This window comes from Tremella mesenterica (assembly GCF_000271645.1).
Source record: "Tremella mesenterica DSM 1558 unplaced genomic scaffold TREMEscaffold_4, whole genome shotgun sequence".
In the NCBI taxonomy this organism is placed as follows: Eukaryota; Fungi; Basidiomycota; class Tremellomycetes; order Tremellales; family Tremellaceae; genus Tremella; species Tremella mesenterica.
In genome coordinates, this window is record NW_006711228.1 from 790,149 (window position 1) to 802,963 (window position 12,815).

The 12,815-nt window shown below is 46.9% G+C and overlaps 4 protein-coding genes across 4 annotated transcripts; 2 read left to right on the plus strand and 2 right to left on the minus strand.

Moving 5' to 3' along the window:
• Positions 1 to 489: 489 nt before the first annotated feature.
• TREMEDRAFT_43580 (uncharacterized protein) lies at positions 490 to 2,644 on the minus strand (the record flags this gene model as incomplete). Its single annotated transcript, XM_007003919.1, has 7 exons — positions 2,582 to 2,644; positions 2,485 to 2,531; positions 1,579 to 2,431; positions 1,365 to 1,521; positions 1,212 to 1,320; positions 968 to 1,036; positions 490 to 922 (listed from the first exon to the last, which is right to left on the minus strand). The coding sequence occupies exons 1-7, from the start codon at positions 2,582 to 2,584 to the stop codon at positions 490 to 492; spliced, it is 1,671 nt and encodes a 556-aa protein (XP_007003981.1). The 5' UTR covers positions 2,585 to 2,644.
• A 205-nt stretch (positions 2,645 to 2,849) lies between these two features.
• On the plus strand, positions 2,850 to 3,524 carry TREMEDRAFT_61710 (uncharacterized protein; the record flags this gene model as incomplete). Its single annotated transcript, XM_007004083.1, has 1 exon — positions 2,850 to 3,524. The coding sequence occupies one exon, from the start codon at positions 2,850 to 2,852 to the stop codon at positions 3,522 to 3,524; it is 675 nt and encodes a 224-aa protein (XP_007004145.1).
• A 587-nt stretch (positions 3,525 to 4,111) lies between these two features.
• Positions 4,112 to 5,919, minus strand: TREMEDRAFT_38616 (uncharacterized protein). The gene is made up of 3 exons (XM_007003877.1): positions 5,817 to 5,919; positions 4,909 to 5,771; positions 4,112 to 4,689 (listed from the first exon to the last, which is right to left on the minus strand). The coding sequence occupies exons 1-3, from the start codon at positions 5,886 to 5,888 to the stop codon at positions 4,209 to 4,211; spliced, it is 1,416 nt and encodes a 471-aa protein (XP_007003939.1). The 5' UTR covers positions 5,889 to 5,919; the 3' UTR covers positions 4,112 to 4,208.
• Positions 5,920 to 7,238: 1,319 nt separating this feature from the next.
• Positions 7,239 to 12,727, plus strand: TREMEDRAFT_71463 (uncharacterized protein; the record flags this gene model as incomplete). Its single annotated transcript, XM_007004295.1, has 11 exons — positions 7,239 to 7,962; positions 7,996 to 8,165; positions 8,211 to 9,437; positions 9,481 to 9,690; positions 9,735 to 9,959; positions 10,022 to 10,480; positions 10,695 to 10,898; positions 11,019 to 11,261; positions 11,307 to 11,687; positions 11,895 to 12,219; positions 12,348 to 12,727. The coding sequence occupies 11 exons, from the start codon at positions 7,239 to 7,241 to the stop codon at positions 12,377 to 12,379; spliced, it is 4,200 nt and encodes a 1,399-aa protein (XP_007004357.1). The 3' UTR covers positions 12,380 to 12,727.
• Between the last annotated feature and the right edge of the window lie 88 nt (positions 12,728 to 12,815).

Sequence of the window (12,815 nt, forward strand, 5' to 3'; positions counted from 1 at the left end):
AACCGAGGGAAAAGGATAACTCAAGGGGACATAGCGTAAGATCAGATCTCCCTCACCATCAAACTTCATCAGTACCTGGGACGCGTTTTAGTAGGGGCGCATATCGGGAATCGAAAATGTCAGAATGCAAGACGTCAAGGGTAGGAAAACGGTCGACGATCTGGCGATCTGATGGGTGGGGAGGCTCAAGTTCAAGAGAAGCAAGGGGAAGGGATCGAGCTGAAAGATATGTGGTACCCAAGCAGGAAGCCACCACTTATGCTCATTTGTCCTCCCAGTTGTTGTCCACATAATAGAATGTGTTCGTGATGGAGGAAAGACAGCCACGGACAAGGATTACACTCAAGTTGTGTGTGAGTAAATGGGATGATGGAAGAAGAGTGAGGTGATTGCTCCGTGCTCCGAGAAAATCGTCAGTCCACGTGGCTGTGGCACCAATCTTTGTGGCTTTCCTTTTCCGCGATACTTACTTGTAGTTGGACATTTCTGCTAGGCAAGCGCTCTAGTCGTGCTCTGCATGCTCCAAGACAAGTCAATACTTGGATGCATAAAGTTGAAGATACTATAACACACATTGCCCCGATCACTTCTGCTCCACAATGACAGCTTCTGGGTAAAATCAGTAACAGTCTCACAGATCAACACGAACGACTCACTCTTTCTCTCCGCTTTCGGTTTCTCCAATCCCGCTCGAGAATGTTTTCTCCTTCTGTCCTCTTTGCTCTTAATGCTCTCCACCATATCTCTCTTGAGTTTGATAGTGCTGTGAACGCTGGAAGGCACGTGTCTTCTCTCGTGTACCGCTCGAACGTCTCCCACGGTGCCCCATCGCTCGATGAGCGCCTCCCGGTATTCTATAGCTTGACGTTCTTTCGTTGATACGGGTCCAAGTTTTTTAGAAGCGTTCGATTTCCATATTCTCCTCTTCAGTCTCTGTATACAAAAGGAGAAAAGTCTGAAGACTCACCGGACGTTACCATCATCAGAAGCTGAAAGGACAAAGTCTGCTGTGGGTGTATATGCAACGTCGAACACTCTGACAATTAGCATTTCACTTTCGTCCTCTCCCTGATAGTAGTTCCATCCGACACAACGTCACTCATGATATGATCAAAAGGTATTGCAGTATCCAAGCAAGGTCAGTTGTATGCGAGTATTGGAGATAGAGGTGAAAAGAAAAGTCGGAAAATGATCAGCGACAATGAACCCACCGTTGCATCCGTTTTGTGTGATATACATCCCTCGACTTGCCAGACTCTCTATTCCATAGACGGATAGTTCGATCCCAACTGCCTGAAACGAATCCTTCCCCAGTCGGACCTTAACATCAGTAAATATTTCTATCGATTATCTTGAAGACTCACTCCAATCACATCCCATGACACCCCCCACGTGTCCTTTATATATCTGCGTGGGAGTTTCAAGATTTCTTATATCGTACGTGTATAGATTATGATCTTCCGAAGCGAGTAACATGACCGTGGGTAAAGTTGGACACCAAGAAAGTTGATTTGATCGAAACTGTTCATCAGTCCACCGTATTTCAAGTAAATGGGAAGAGAAGTTGAGTCTACTCACAGACATTACTATTCTTCTCTCTGCTTTTCCAGTTCGGATATCATATAAACACATGGTCCTATCATTCCCAACCGAGGCTAATACACTGGTTTCACTTTGGTTAAACCTCACACTACTCACAGTTTCTTGAGAATTCCCAAAAGCTAAAGTTGATAATGGTGTTGATCTCATTTCGTCCCAAATTTGAACCACATTACTTGCCGTAGCGAATTGATTTTCTTCTCTATGATGATCCACAGCGTTGAATCCATTCTTTCCCACATATGTCATACTAGGTTCCAATTGACTTCCTATCAAATCTCTTTTTCCTTGATCTAAATTCAAACCACCACCTTCTTCATCGAAATCAAATCCATCTTCTCCTAATGCACCAGCAACATCTAAAACATCTAAAGGTTGAGCAGAAGAACCTTCTCCGAATTCATTTCCTTCAAAAACTTCTTTATCTCTTAAACCAGGTGCAAATGCTTCACTTCTCCAGACTTTGATAACACCATCGAGTTTACCAACGGTTACAAGACCTCTTTTCCCATCTCTAGCTTCGGCTGTCCAACACATACCTCCCACCATACCCTTATGCGCTTGGGGAATTTTGAGCAGAGGTCGACGTAAAGAAAGAGAGTGAACGATAACTTCGCCATCACCACCTCCTCCAGCTACCACGGCAGCTCTTCGAGGATCTTTCGCAAGACAATAAACTCCATCTTGATGACCACTCAAAGCGCCAACGAAAGGTTTGGCGAACATCCTGTCGATTTTCGCTGCGGTAAGAGCTCGTGTGTATTCACGGGGTTTGGCAAATGGGTGAAGATGAGGTGCAAGGTTTCTTTGAAGTGGATGTGGAGCGGTGGAGCTTGTCAATTAGGCGATGTTCAAAATCTTCAAAGAGCGAGGGAAGGGACTCACGAGGAAGGTAGATGGTCGTCAAGAGACCGAGATATCATTTTGATCTTCTACATCGGTCAGTGAGGAAGTCATCTTCCAAATCAATTCTGAGACTCACCATGATTGTATGTAGATCCCGGGTATCGTTTCCAACTCGACGTTGTTCTGGGTTTGAATTGATTCAACTCAACTAGCAAGTGATAGTTTGTACTCACGCCGTCAGAAATGGAAGCCTGGCAGACTTTTATATGAAAACTTAAATGATCCCACTTTTGTACCCTTTCCACTGGTCACCGGTCCTTCCCAGCTGAGCTGACACACATCAATCGAACTCAAACTCCACATCTCCGACCTACAGACTCAACTTGGTTCTTTGTCTTAACAGAATGTCACCTATACCACCAACATCATCCTCCAACACCCCTCCCACATCCTCACATGACCCTCATTCTCACCGACAGCCAGAACAAACTCGATCAAATAGCTCGATCCCCCGCCACCCTCTACTCCCTCCTCTCGGACCTCAAGCCGATACTTTATTGGCATTCGAAGTCAACCCCGCCGCCGATATCCTGGCCTCACAACGGCAAAACAGAGTCCCAGTGGTTCCTGAGAAATGTCTAACCTTCTGTAGTCAAAGGGCCGATGGACCTGCCATGTGTAGAATGTTTTGTTTACGACGTCGACATTTAGCTTCTACTCAGAAAGAAGAGTTGGAGAGATTACGACCGAAAATTGTACATCGTACTTCTTCTTCATCCATACCGATTACAACACCACTTTTAAATTTGGAGACTAATAAGAGAGAAGAGATGGGTGAGATGAAATCGACAGATTGGTGGAATACACTGAGAAATCCTTTCGAGGCGTTGAGGAGAAAGGTGGAACCATATTCATTTATTTACCTTAGAGGAACATTCGAAGGAGTAGTGGGAAGGTATATGGAGGAAATGGAACATGATGATGGTGAACATGATTTTGGAACGATATCAAGAGGTATGAGACCTAAAAGGGGAGAAGAGGTGAAGATGGAGATTTTGGATTGGGGTGAACATGGGTGAGTAGGCAATTTTTACTTCAATCTGTATCACATCACTTAGTTTATATTCTCCCCTGTCGACAAGAAATGAAAGATAAATAAACACATTTTGAAATGGGGAAAGTAGATGTTAATATTTAGAACACTCGTTCATCTCCCTCTTACATCTCTCCTTCATCCAATCATTTCTTTCCCACAAAACGTAGCACGTGTCTTTCGTCCAGCTACATCAGTTTTGAACATGTACACAACCTCTTTCTCGGATGGTTCACAATCCCGAACATTTCATTCTTTCGTCGAAGCCGTTCAACGTGGTGCGGCATCCGACGCTCTACATCGTATGGAAGAATATCAACGTAATCGATTGGAACGAAGAACGCAGTTGATAGAGGAGAGAGCTAAGGAGAAGGAAAAAGCGGCTGCGGATGCTGTTAGACATGAAAATGAGGTTGAACGGAAAGGAAGTGGGAGTGGACAGGAATTGGCTAGAAGATTGAAAGAAGCTAGGGTAGATACGGAAAGGGGAAAGAATAAAGATTGATTGAGCATGATATCTTTTGTCTGGTGTAGCTGCAGATTATCGATTGATCAAGAGCGATGCTGTCATGTGTAGTCACACAGTTATGCATTCTACAGATCTCGTCCTATTCTCTTATCCTTATCTACTGAACTCATCTCTAATTACTCAAAAAAAGATCTACTGCCCTTATTGCTTCTCACTCAACAAAGCCAAACAACTCTCTAAAACCCCAATAGCTCTATCACATTCCTCCTCACTCACGATTAAAGCCGGTACCAACCTAACCGTATCCTTCCCCGCTGTCAAAAATAACGCTCCTCTCTCCCTAGCCATCCGAACCACTTCTCCGGGCATTTTCTCATCTTTGAAAGCTATACCCCTGATCAAACCCCTCCCTCTGATTTCAGAAACAAGATTTGGGAACAGTCGAGGTAAACGAGAAAGAAGGCCATCTAAATGTTGAGCGGTGGTATTGATTGAAGTAATGAAAGAAGGGTCAGAAAGTCGAGATAAGACATAATGACCTATTCGTGTGGCGAGGGGTTGACCACCGAAAGTAGTCCCGTGAGATCCGGTGGTGATTGATTCGGCTATGTTGGAACGGACCAGAATGGCACCGATTGGGAAACCGTTTGCGAGAGGTTTGGCCATGGTTATGATGTCGGGTCTGAACCATTAATTCTTTTCTCACAAGCAGTATTATTCACCATCATATTCGAGATATACTCTTGTGGGCGGAAAGAAAGTCAGGGGGGGAGGATGAAATCTGAATGATAGAAGTCGTCAGTCTGACCAGAGTAAGAGAAGGAGAAGGAGACATGAGTGAATGTTGAACGTCAGAGAAGAGATTTAAACCGGGGGAGGGGGGTTCATATGAAATACTCACTGAGCATCTTCAGGATAACTCGAATGCGCCCACATTTCTCCCGTCCTAAATAACCCACATTGTATCTCATCATATATCAAAACAGCTCCTACTTCTCTACATCTTTTCCCTAACATTTCCAACCATTCAACTTTTCCAGTCCCCACTCCACCTTCACCTTGAATAGGTTCGACAATCACTCCACATACAGAATCATCAATCAAAACTTTCATCCTCTCTTCGTCCATATCGTTATACTCTCCCACCCTCACACCGGGGATAAGAGGTTCAAAAGGTTTTTGATATTTAGGATTAGGGGTACAAGAAATAGCTCCCATTGTTCTTCCATGAAAAGCATTTGAGAAACATACAATCCCAGTTTTTGTCTCTCCGCCAATTTGTTTCCCATATTTCCTAGCGAATTTCAAAGCACCTTCATTCGCTTCCGTACCCGTGTTAGAAAAGAATACCTGAGCTCCGACTTTTGATTCTGAATCTTGATTGGTCGAGGAAGTAGTCTCAATAGGTTTGAGTCCTAAACCACCATGTAAAGTAGTGAGGTCGACGATAGATTTCGCAAGAGCACCCGCCCATTCGTTCCAATACACATTAGATAAATGACTTAATTTCGATGCTTGATCAACTATCACAGCTGTGACTCCTGGATCTGAATGACCTAATGCAGTGACGGCTATCCCTGCGGAGAAGTCGAGATATTCACGAGAAACGGAATCGTAGAGGTTGCATTTGGAACCTCTGGTGAAAAGGATAGGAGGACGAATGTAAGTGTTGAGTTGATATTGGCTATGAGAGCGGATGAGATCGAGAGTAGCTTGAGGAGCCGGGGTGTCGGGGTGGGTTATGGAAGTGTATTCGAGACATGGCTGTGAAGTCAGGACAGAGCGTCGGATAAAGAAGAAATCACTCACTTTGATCTCGGGGAAAGAGGCATAATGTCGAACCAACTTGACCCGGGGAAATAGTTGCCGAAAAAGACGCATCGTAGAGGGATAGACTCAGCTTTTGAGAGCAGTTAAGACTGGCGTATGCTCAGAAGTCAGATCAGAGTAGACAAATCAACATGAAAAGGTGTTCATGTCGCCAGGAATGTCTCGAGTCGAGAGAAGTTGAGAAAGAGCGGAATCAAATACTTTTTGATTTTGGGTGCCTGAAAATCACGAGTGACGGGGGGAGAACATGTTCCCTTGTCCCCCGCGTACCCGCGTGCATCACTTCGGAAATCATGTAACGAGGTTTGTCCGGTATGAGACAACTAGCTCATGGCATCTCGATATACCAGAAGGAGCTGTCAGAGAACAGTATCAACCACATTGGTAGATTGTATCGCAGATGCAAACCTCATCATCATCGGGAAGCTTCAAAGGATGTCGTGCCGCAGTTCTCGGTCGGGAAGATGAGTTGCACTTTATGCCAGGGGAACATCTTCGGTCGACTTGTGACGATTGTATCGGCGATGAGTTTCCTAACGATCGACTATCAGTCCGAAGTGGGTAAGAGGGTGACTATGATAAACCGATGCATAGCTTATACGATGCATAGGGGGGCTGTGTGGTGTGATTGTCACGTTGTTGTAAGGAAGCGATAATGCCACATGTACTCTTACTCTCCAGCCCCTTGTTCCCTCCCCCCCTAAACCCCTCCCCCCCTTCCTTCCCGTCATAACGTCCTCTTTTCCCACACCGTATCCTTACCTTATACCTTCTCATCTCTCTTCCCCTCCCCCATCGTTTTGTGTTTCTCTTGCACCATCTACATTGCTTGCCGTATCCGCTTGTGCCATTGCTCCTTCCCCCTGTCACGACTACCACCTCTTCCCCTCTGAGGAAATAGCTGGAAACCGCTGACGACTGTCTCAGTACTGTCTGAATATCCAGTCAGAGCTTCACAACTCGTCATGCAAACGAGCTTGTGAAAAATTAAATACTTCTAGTGAGTTTATTTTCCTCTTATGCCACCTCTCTTCCGGCCACCTCATCCTCGTGCTGCCTCTTTTACAGACGGTCACCCTTGACTTCCATGGCTGGAGCTCGGATTTTGATTGCGGAGACTTGCTACTTTTGACTTTTGGTAAGACCCACCGCGTGACTGAACACGTTCGTCAAACAATCGTCGCGAGACGTCATCGTGACATAGCTGGTCATTAACACCTCCGTGACCGTGGCCGTGATCTCGACGATACCGTGACACCCTGTTGTGTCTCCTATGTATATATTAGCGTTGACATCTCTAGCTACTGCCCTACTGCCATTCACCAACACACGTCTCCCCACCTACCAGTCCACTTTGTATATTCTTACGACCCCACCAACGACATCCTGTAGCTCGTAACCATGGACTCGTACACCACCTCGTTCGTCATACTACGCTCGGGACAAAGTCATAATAATATTATACCACTCAGCAGGTCCCTCTCTCAATCAATTTCACTCGCCCCAGAGACTTTGTCTCACCCGCCCAGTCTCAGTGCCTCTCAGTCGTCAACCCGCGATAGTAGCAACACAAACCCGTCCATCATCTCCTCGAGTAATGCACAAGAAGAAAAAGATTGGAAATTGGTGCAGACACTGAGCCGGGAGATTGGGAACCGAGAAGGCTGTACTATCACCGTCACTAAGGAGTTTATCCAGGAACGACTTGGTTCTACCTACTCACTCGATCTATTGGACAGCAACATATCCAATGCACCACTCTGCACGGCTTACAATGTTGTCTTGTCAGGACCCCAGCCATCCGTTCTCGCTGCTCGTGGAGCCTTGCTCAGGCAGTGCCCGAGGGACGACCGTGCGGCGCTCTCTGTAACTCGCGTAGACTTCCTCATTGACCCTTTGGCATCTTCCAGCCACGTCAAGGCGCCCGTTGAAAAGAAGCTTAGGGAAATCGTCAATCTCAGCGGAGCCCACATATCCATCGTCAATTCACAAGAACGGATCGACGCAGGTGTTGAGGTAGAAGTCCTGTTGAGTCTCGCCCCGCTCTTCCACAAGGAACAACGCTCCCCAGACGTCGATTCTCGTCACTCTTCGACCGCCCAGTCCATTCCCCTAAGCAACGAAAGTAGCCCGTCCAGCAGAGATCCGCATGGAAAAGACGGCAATTCTGCCGATTCCGTTCCCTCAAAGCCCAAAACTGTTTCGGACGGTAAGGAAACTGTGACATTTGGGCTCGAATCGGAGCGTATGTGCGATGTGATCATCACTGGCAATATGGAGAACGTAGAAGTCGCCAAGGTTCGGATTCTTGTCCTGCAAGATGAGCTGGTAAGTCTTGAGTAGATATGTGTGGACGAAGGACTCATATCACAGAGCGGTATGCACGTTGAGTCCTGCGATATCGATTACAAACTTCACGGAATCGTTTCTGGTAGAAAGCGAAGCACCATACAAGCCATCCAAGAAAATACTGGTACTAATATCTATTTTCCAACGAAACTCGTCGGTGTGCTGAATTCTCCTTCCTCAAGTCCCCCGCCAGACTCTGCGTACCGACCCATCAACATGTCGGCTCAGCCCAATGCAATGCACCCGATGGCCTTCCAGATGAATAATCTGTACAACATGCCGACGGGGATGTCAAACATGCCTCTGTCAGCCCATATGGGCAACGGACACAGTCACCAACTTCCCAGCCCACACGGGATGAATGATGTGAACTCGCACCCAAACGGCATGACCCCTAGTCCAGTCTTCGGGAGCGGTTTTGGTGGTCCTGGCATCGGTCCCCCGTTTCACTTCACCGGGCCGATATCTTACCACCCTCCTCATACTCCTACTCACCGGCGAGACGACAACGGTCCGACCTATAATCCCCATCAGCACGTCCATTATCCTTACCAGCCCCATCCCGTTGACATGAACCCTCAGACACCTCGCGGAATACCCTATCCAGGCCATGCCATGCACCAATACCCTCCGCCGATGGGAATGAACCACACTGGTATCCCGAACATGCCCAGCCCGTCATATCACGATCGCTTGAGTCCAATGCCAATGAATATGGGTCATCAGCAACACCAAAATCACCATCCCGGAAGCTCACATCCCCTACCTCATTTCCCCCACGACCCTCACCATCTCCACGCACCACATCCTTATCAACATTCCCTAAGCCCCGGAGTGCATGAGGTCGGTCTACCCATGGGTAATCAGCCTGGAGGCATGTCTATGTCTCATCAAGTAAACAACATGCACATGGGTCATCCGTCGAATGGGATGCACATGTCGCATCAGGCGACGGGCATGCGCATGGGTATGAACGGAAACACGCCCTTCCAGCATCCGGGACCGAGTCACATGCACGTTGGTCTTGGGGCGACTCACACCGGTATGAATGGAATGCCCATGCACATGACGGGTGTGCATGCCGGCACAGGCGTGCGACCCAGTCATTTTGGTGCTGGACCTCATCCAGGATTGAGTATCCACGGCGTTGAGCAAGGGGTCTTGGGCTTAGCGAATAGGATTTTGATAACAGGAGAGTTCTTCAATGTGCAAAGAGCAAAGGATATGCTTTTACAAGCCGCTGCCCAAAAGGTCTGTCATGTTCTCTGTACATGTGATGTGCTGATGTGCTCAGAGCCATTTGGTCATCTCAAGAGATACAGTCATCTTACCTCGAAAGCTTGATTGGCTTCTGATCGAAAGGGTGGACGAATTGAGGAAAATCATGAGTGACAATGGGACATATATACAGGTTCCCTCCGTCGGGACGCAGAGGAGCCTGATCACCGTCTTTGGAGACCATCGCAATAGTATCGAGCGTACCATTCGGTGTCTCATGGCCATGGCAAGTCGTTTCTTCCTCGATTCGAACGTGGGCTGATTTCGTAGACATGCCAGTATTACTTAGCTTCGGTTTGGCTGCTCCCAGTGAGCTATGACTTTATCACTTCTCTGCAACCCATCAACGCGCTGCAAATGCAGCCGGTCCTCAAAAACATATCGCAAGTCACCGGGGCCGAAGTAGTCTTCAAGAACCACTGTTTTGAGATATACGGTCTTGAATATCAGGTCCGGTCAGCAGTTCTTATGGTTCTCGACTTGGATGTGGTCAAGGTGAGTTTGAATCTCCTTGCAGCAAAGTTCACTATCGCAAGGGCACATGCTGAGTTTGTCAGATTTTCCAATGTGAACTTCGATTCCAGATTGAGCTTTCGGTTGAACATCGTGATTTCCTCGCCGGCAAGAAGAACGGCAAGATCAACAAGATTATGAAATCTGCAAATGTCAAAATCCGATTCGAGACATGTAACGATTACAATTTTCTCATTGATATCACGGGAGGAGTTCCTGGTGCCCTTCAAGGATTGTCGCTTCTTCAGATGGAACTTCCAGCAGAAATGTCGTTCTACATTCCAGAAAAACATCATAAGCGTATCATCGGCGCGGGAGGGAAGAACATTCAACAGATTATGAGGACTTACGGCGTGTACGTCAAGTTTTCAAACAACGAGGAGTTTAACAGTCTTGGAGGATACGTGGACAATGAAGACAATGTCATCGCTAGGACGCCAGCGAAGAATGCGGCTCAGCTGAATAATCTCATGGGGGCCATAACTCGGTTCATAATACCGAAAGTGAGTCAATCGCTTCTCTCTTTTCTACCTCTCTGTTCTTCCATTTCTCCCTTTGGTAAACTCGGCCTCTCTCTCCGGCGTCGGTTCGACGCTGAACTGTTGTGACGGTTCCCTGCAAAGATTCAATATCGGGGTCTGATACCCCTCCCTCCCGGCAAATGTTCAAAGCAGAGGAGTTATAAGAAATGCGAGAGCGAGAAGACTGATGTTGCAGAGTGAAAAGGACTTTATCTCCGATTCGTTGATCATCCCACGAAAGTATCACCGGGCGCTGCTGGGAGAGAAGAATATATTTCTGCACGATATCGAGGCAAAGACCAATACGCACATTGAGTTCCCTGCAAAGGAAACTGGAAGTGACATGGTCAATATATTCGGCCCAGAAAGTCAGATACATATCGCCGCAGCGATGTTGCTGGTGAGTTTTGGCTTTAATCTTTCATGCCTTCACTGGGATTTTTCTCCTGTCCTTATAATACCCTCCCTGCTCCCTTCACGGGCTGGCTTCACGACCTTGCTTGATTCAACTGACTACCAGGACCATGTCCCTTTCGAAATCAACCTCCACGTCCCACCCAACCCCGCATTCATACCCCTGATAAGAGGAGAGAAATTCACAGAGTTTACAAGTACCATACAAAGAGATCATCACATTCTCATCTCAGCGTCTCCCTTATTCAGCGAGACAGACGCCATTTTCAAATTTCAATGTCTGAGGAGCAACATCGAATTCCTACCTGCTGCAAGAGACTCGCTCGAGGAATTTCTCAGTGGACATGGGGTACGTGATCCGCAATGACGTGTGGCCCAATGAACTGACTCGTAGATCCAAGTGTACCCAACTCCTGCTTTACGTCGAGCGGACTCATTCACCGATGCCTCTTTCTCTCAGTTGAACGCCAGACTACTTGCGCGCGCAAATTCCCGATCCGACCTTGATCTTGATGATTCGGAAATCTTGATGAACCGTCACCATCGAGTGGGAAGTAATGCCGACGTCCGTGCTCTTTTCGATGGGACAAATTCCACCGGGGTCAATTCTTCAGGTGCAACGGGATTGGTACCTACTCAAGTTTTGATACATCCCTCTCAGAGTCACGGACACGGGACGAGGTTTGTGAGTATGGACAATACTGGCAATTCAGGATTTGTGGGAGCTTTCTCGATACCACAGCGGGCAACGGAATATTGGCAGCCGTCTTCCAATGTGAGTGTGACGTTCCCATATCCCTTGGTGAACTTTCCTTCAGCGAGTCTCTCCCTTTTCAGAGCCGATTTCTGAGTCATTTAACCTGTACGCTGGGCCCATTCATCTAAGCATCTTACATTGTTACCGGTGCAGTATCTCAACAGGCATGAAAAGAGGACCAGTCAATGACCGCAAATGAGAAGCTCAGTTGCTGACGACTTATAGCCAATGAAAAATCCAAGTCAATCGGATCCTTCCAAAAGAGATTCAGACCCTATCATACAAGATCGTCTCAGTCAACTCACCATACACCCCACCCGTCATCCCGGTACAGCCCCACGTGCGGCCTCTCATCGTACTCAATCTCTCGATATCACCTCTCTCAACTTTGTCAGACTTCAACGAGTACCTCTGGGCGATAGTACGGTCCAAGGTGGTGGCCCCAACACTTCCACTGGGCAATTTTTCCCTTTGCCATCGCATCAGGCGATGCATGGACATGGTTTGAATGGGTTTTCCGTTGATGCCGGTCTAGGAGATGTTTCACAAGGTAAATAATTCCTCCTTTTATGTGCTCTCCTCGTGCTTGTCTCCTCATCCATATCTACTAAATTTGCGCTGTGTCGATGAGTACGGGTAGTGCAGAAAAGAGATAGACAGATAGTCGCTGATCAGTAGCTATGGCTAGTATCAAAGTCTCTGAACATTGACCGTCCACTCGCAATATCCTTTCGTCCCTTTTTCCAAACATTTTGTCCAATCATAGCAACTCTTTCACCGTAAAATTGAAAGTCATCATATACACATCACCATCACCCTGCATTCCACTTCCCACTTCCCACATTCTATATCGAGAATTATTCCGTCTTTTCTCACGACACCATCCCATACGACTTACCAACAAACCATTCGACATAATTTTAGCATTATTCCTGCACTGATTGCTTTTTTCACTTGAGATGAACGACATTGGCATGTTTTGATGAGAGTTTTGCTTTTCCACATTATTATTTTTATCATGAGATGGACTTTTGCTTGATATGCATGCTTGTGCTTTTACTCCTTTTGTCACGTCCGCATCGGACTTTGATAGGCTTCACCAACGTCATGTGTTATCCTCACTGCAGATGTTCTGAGTTGTCAGTC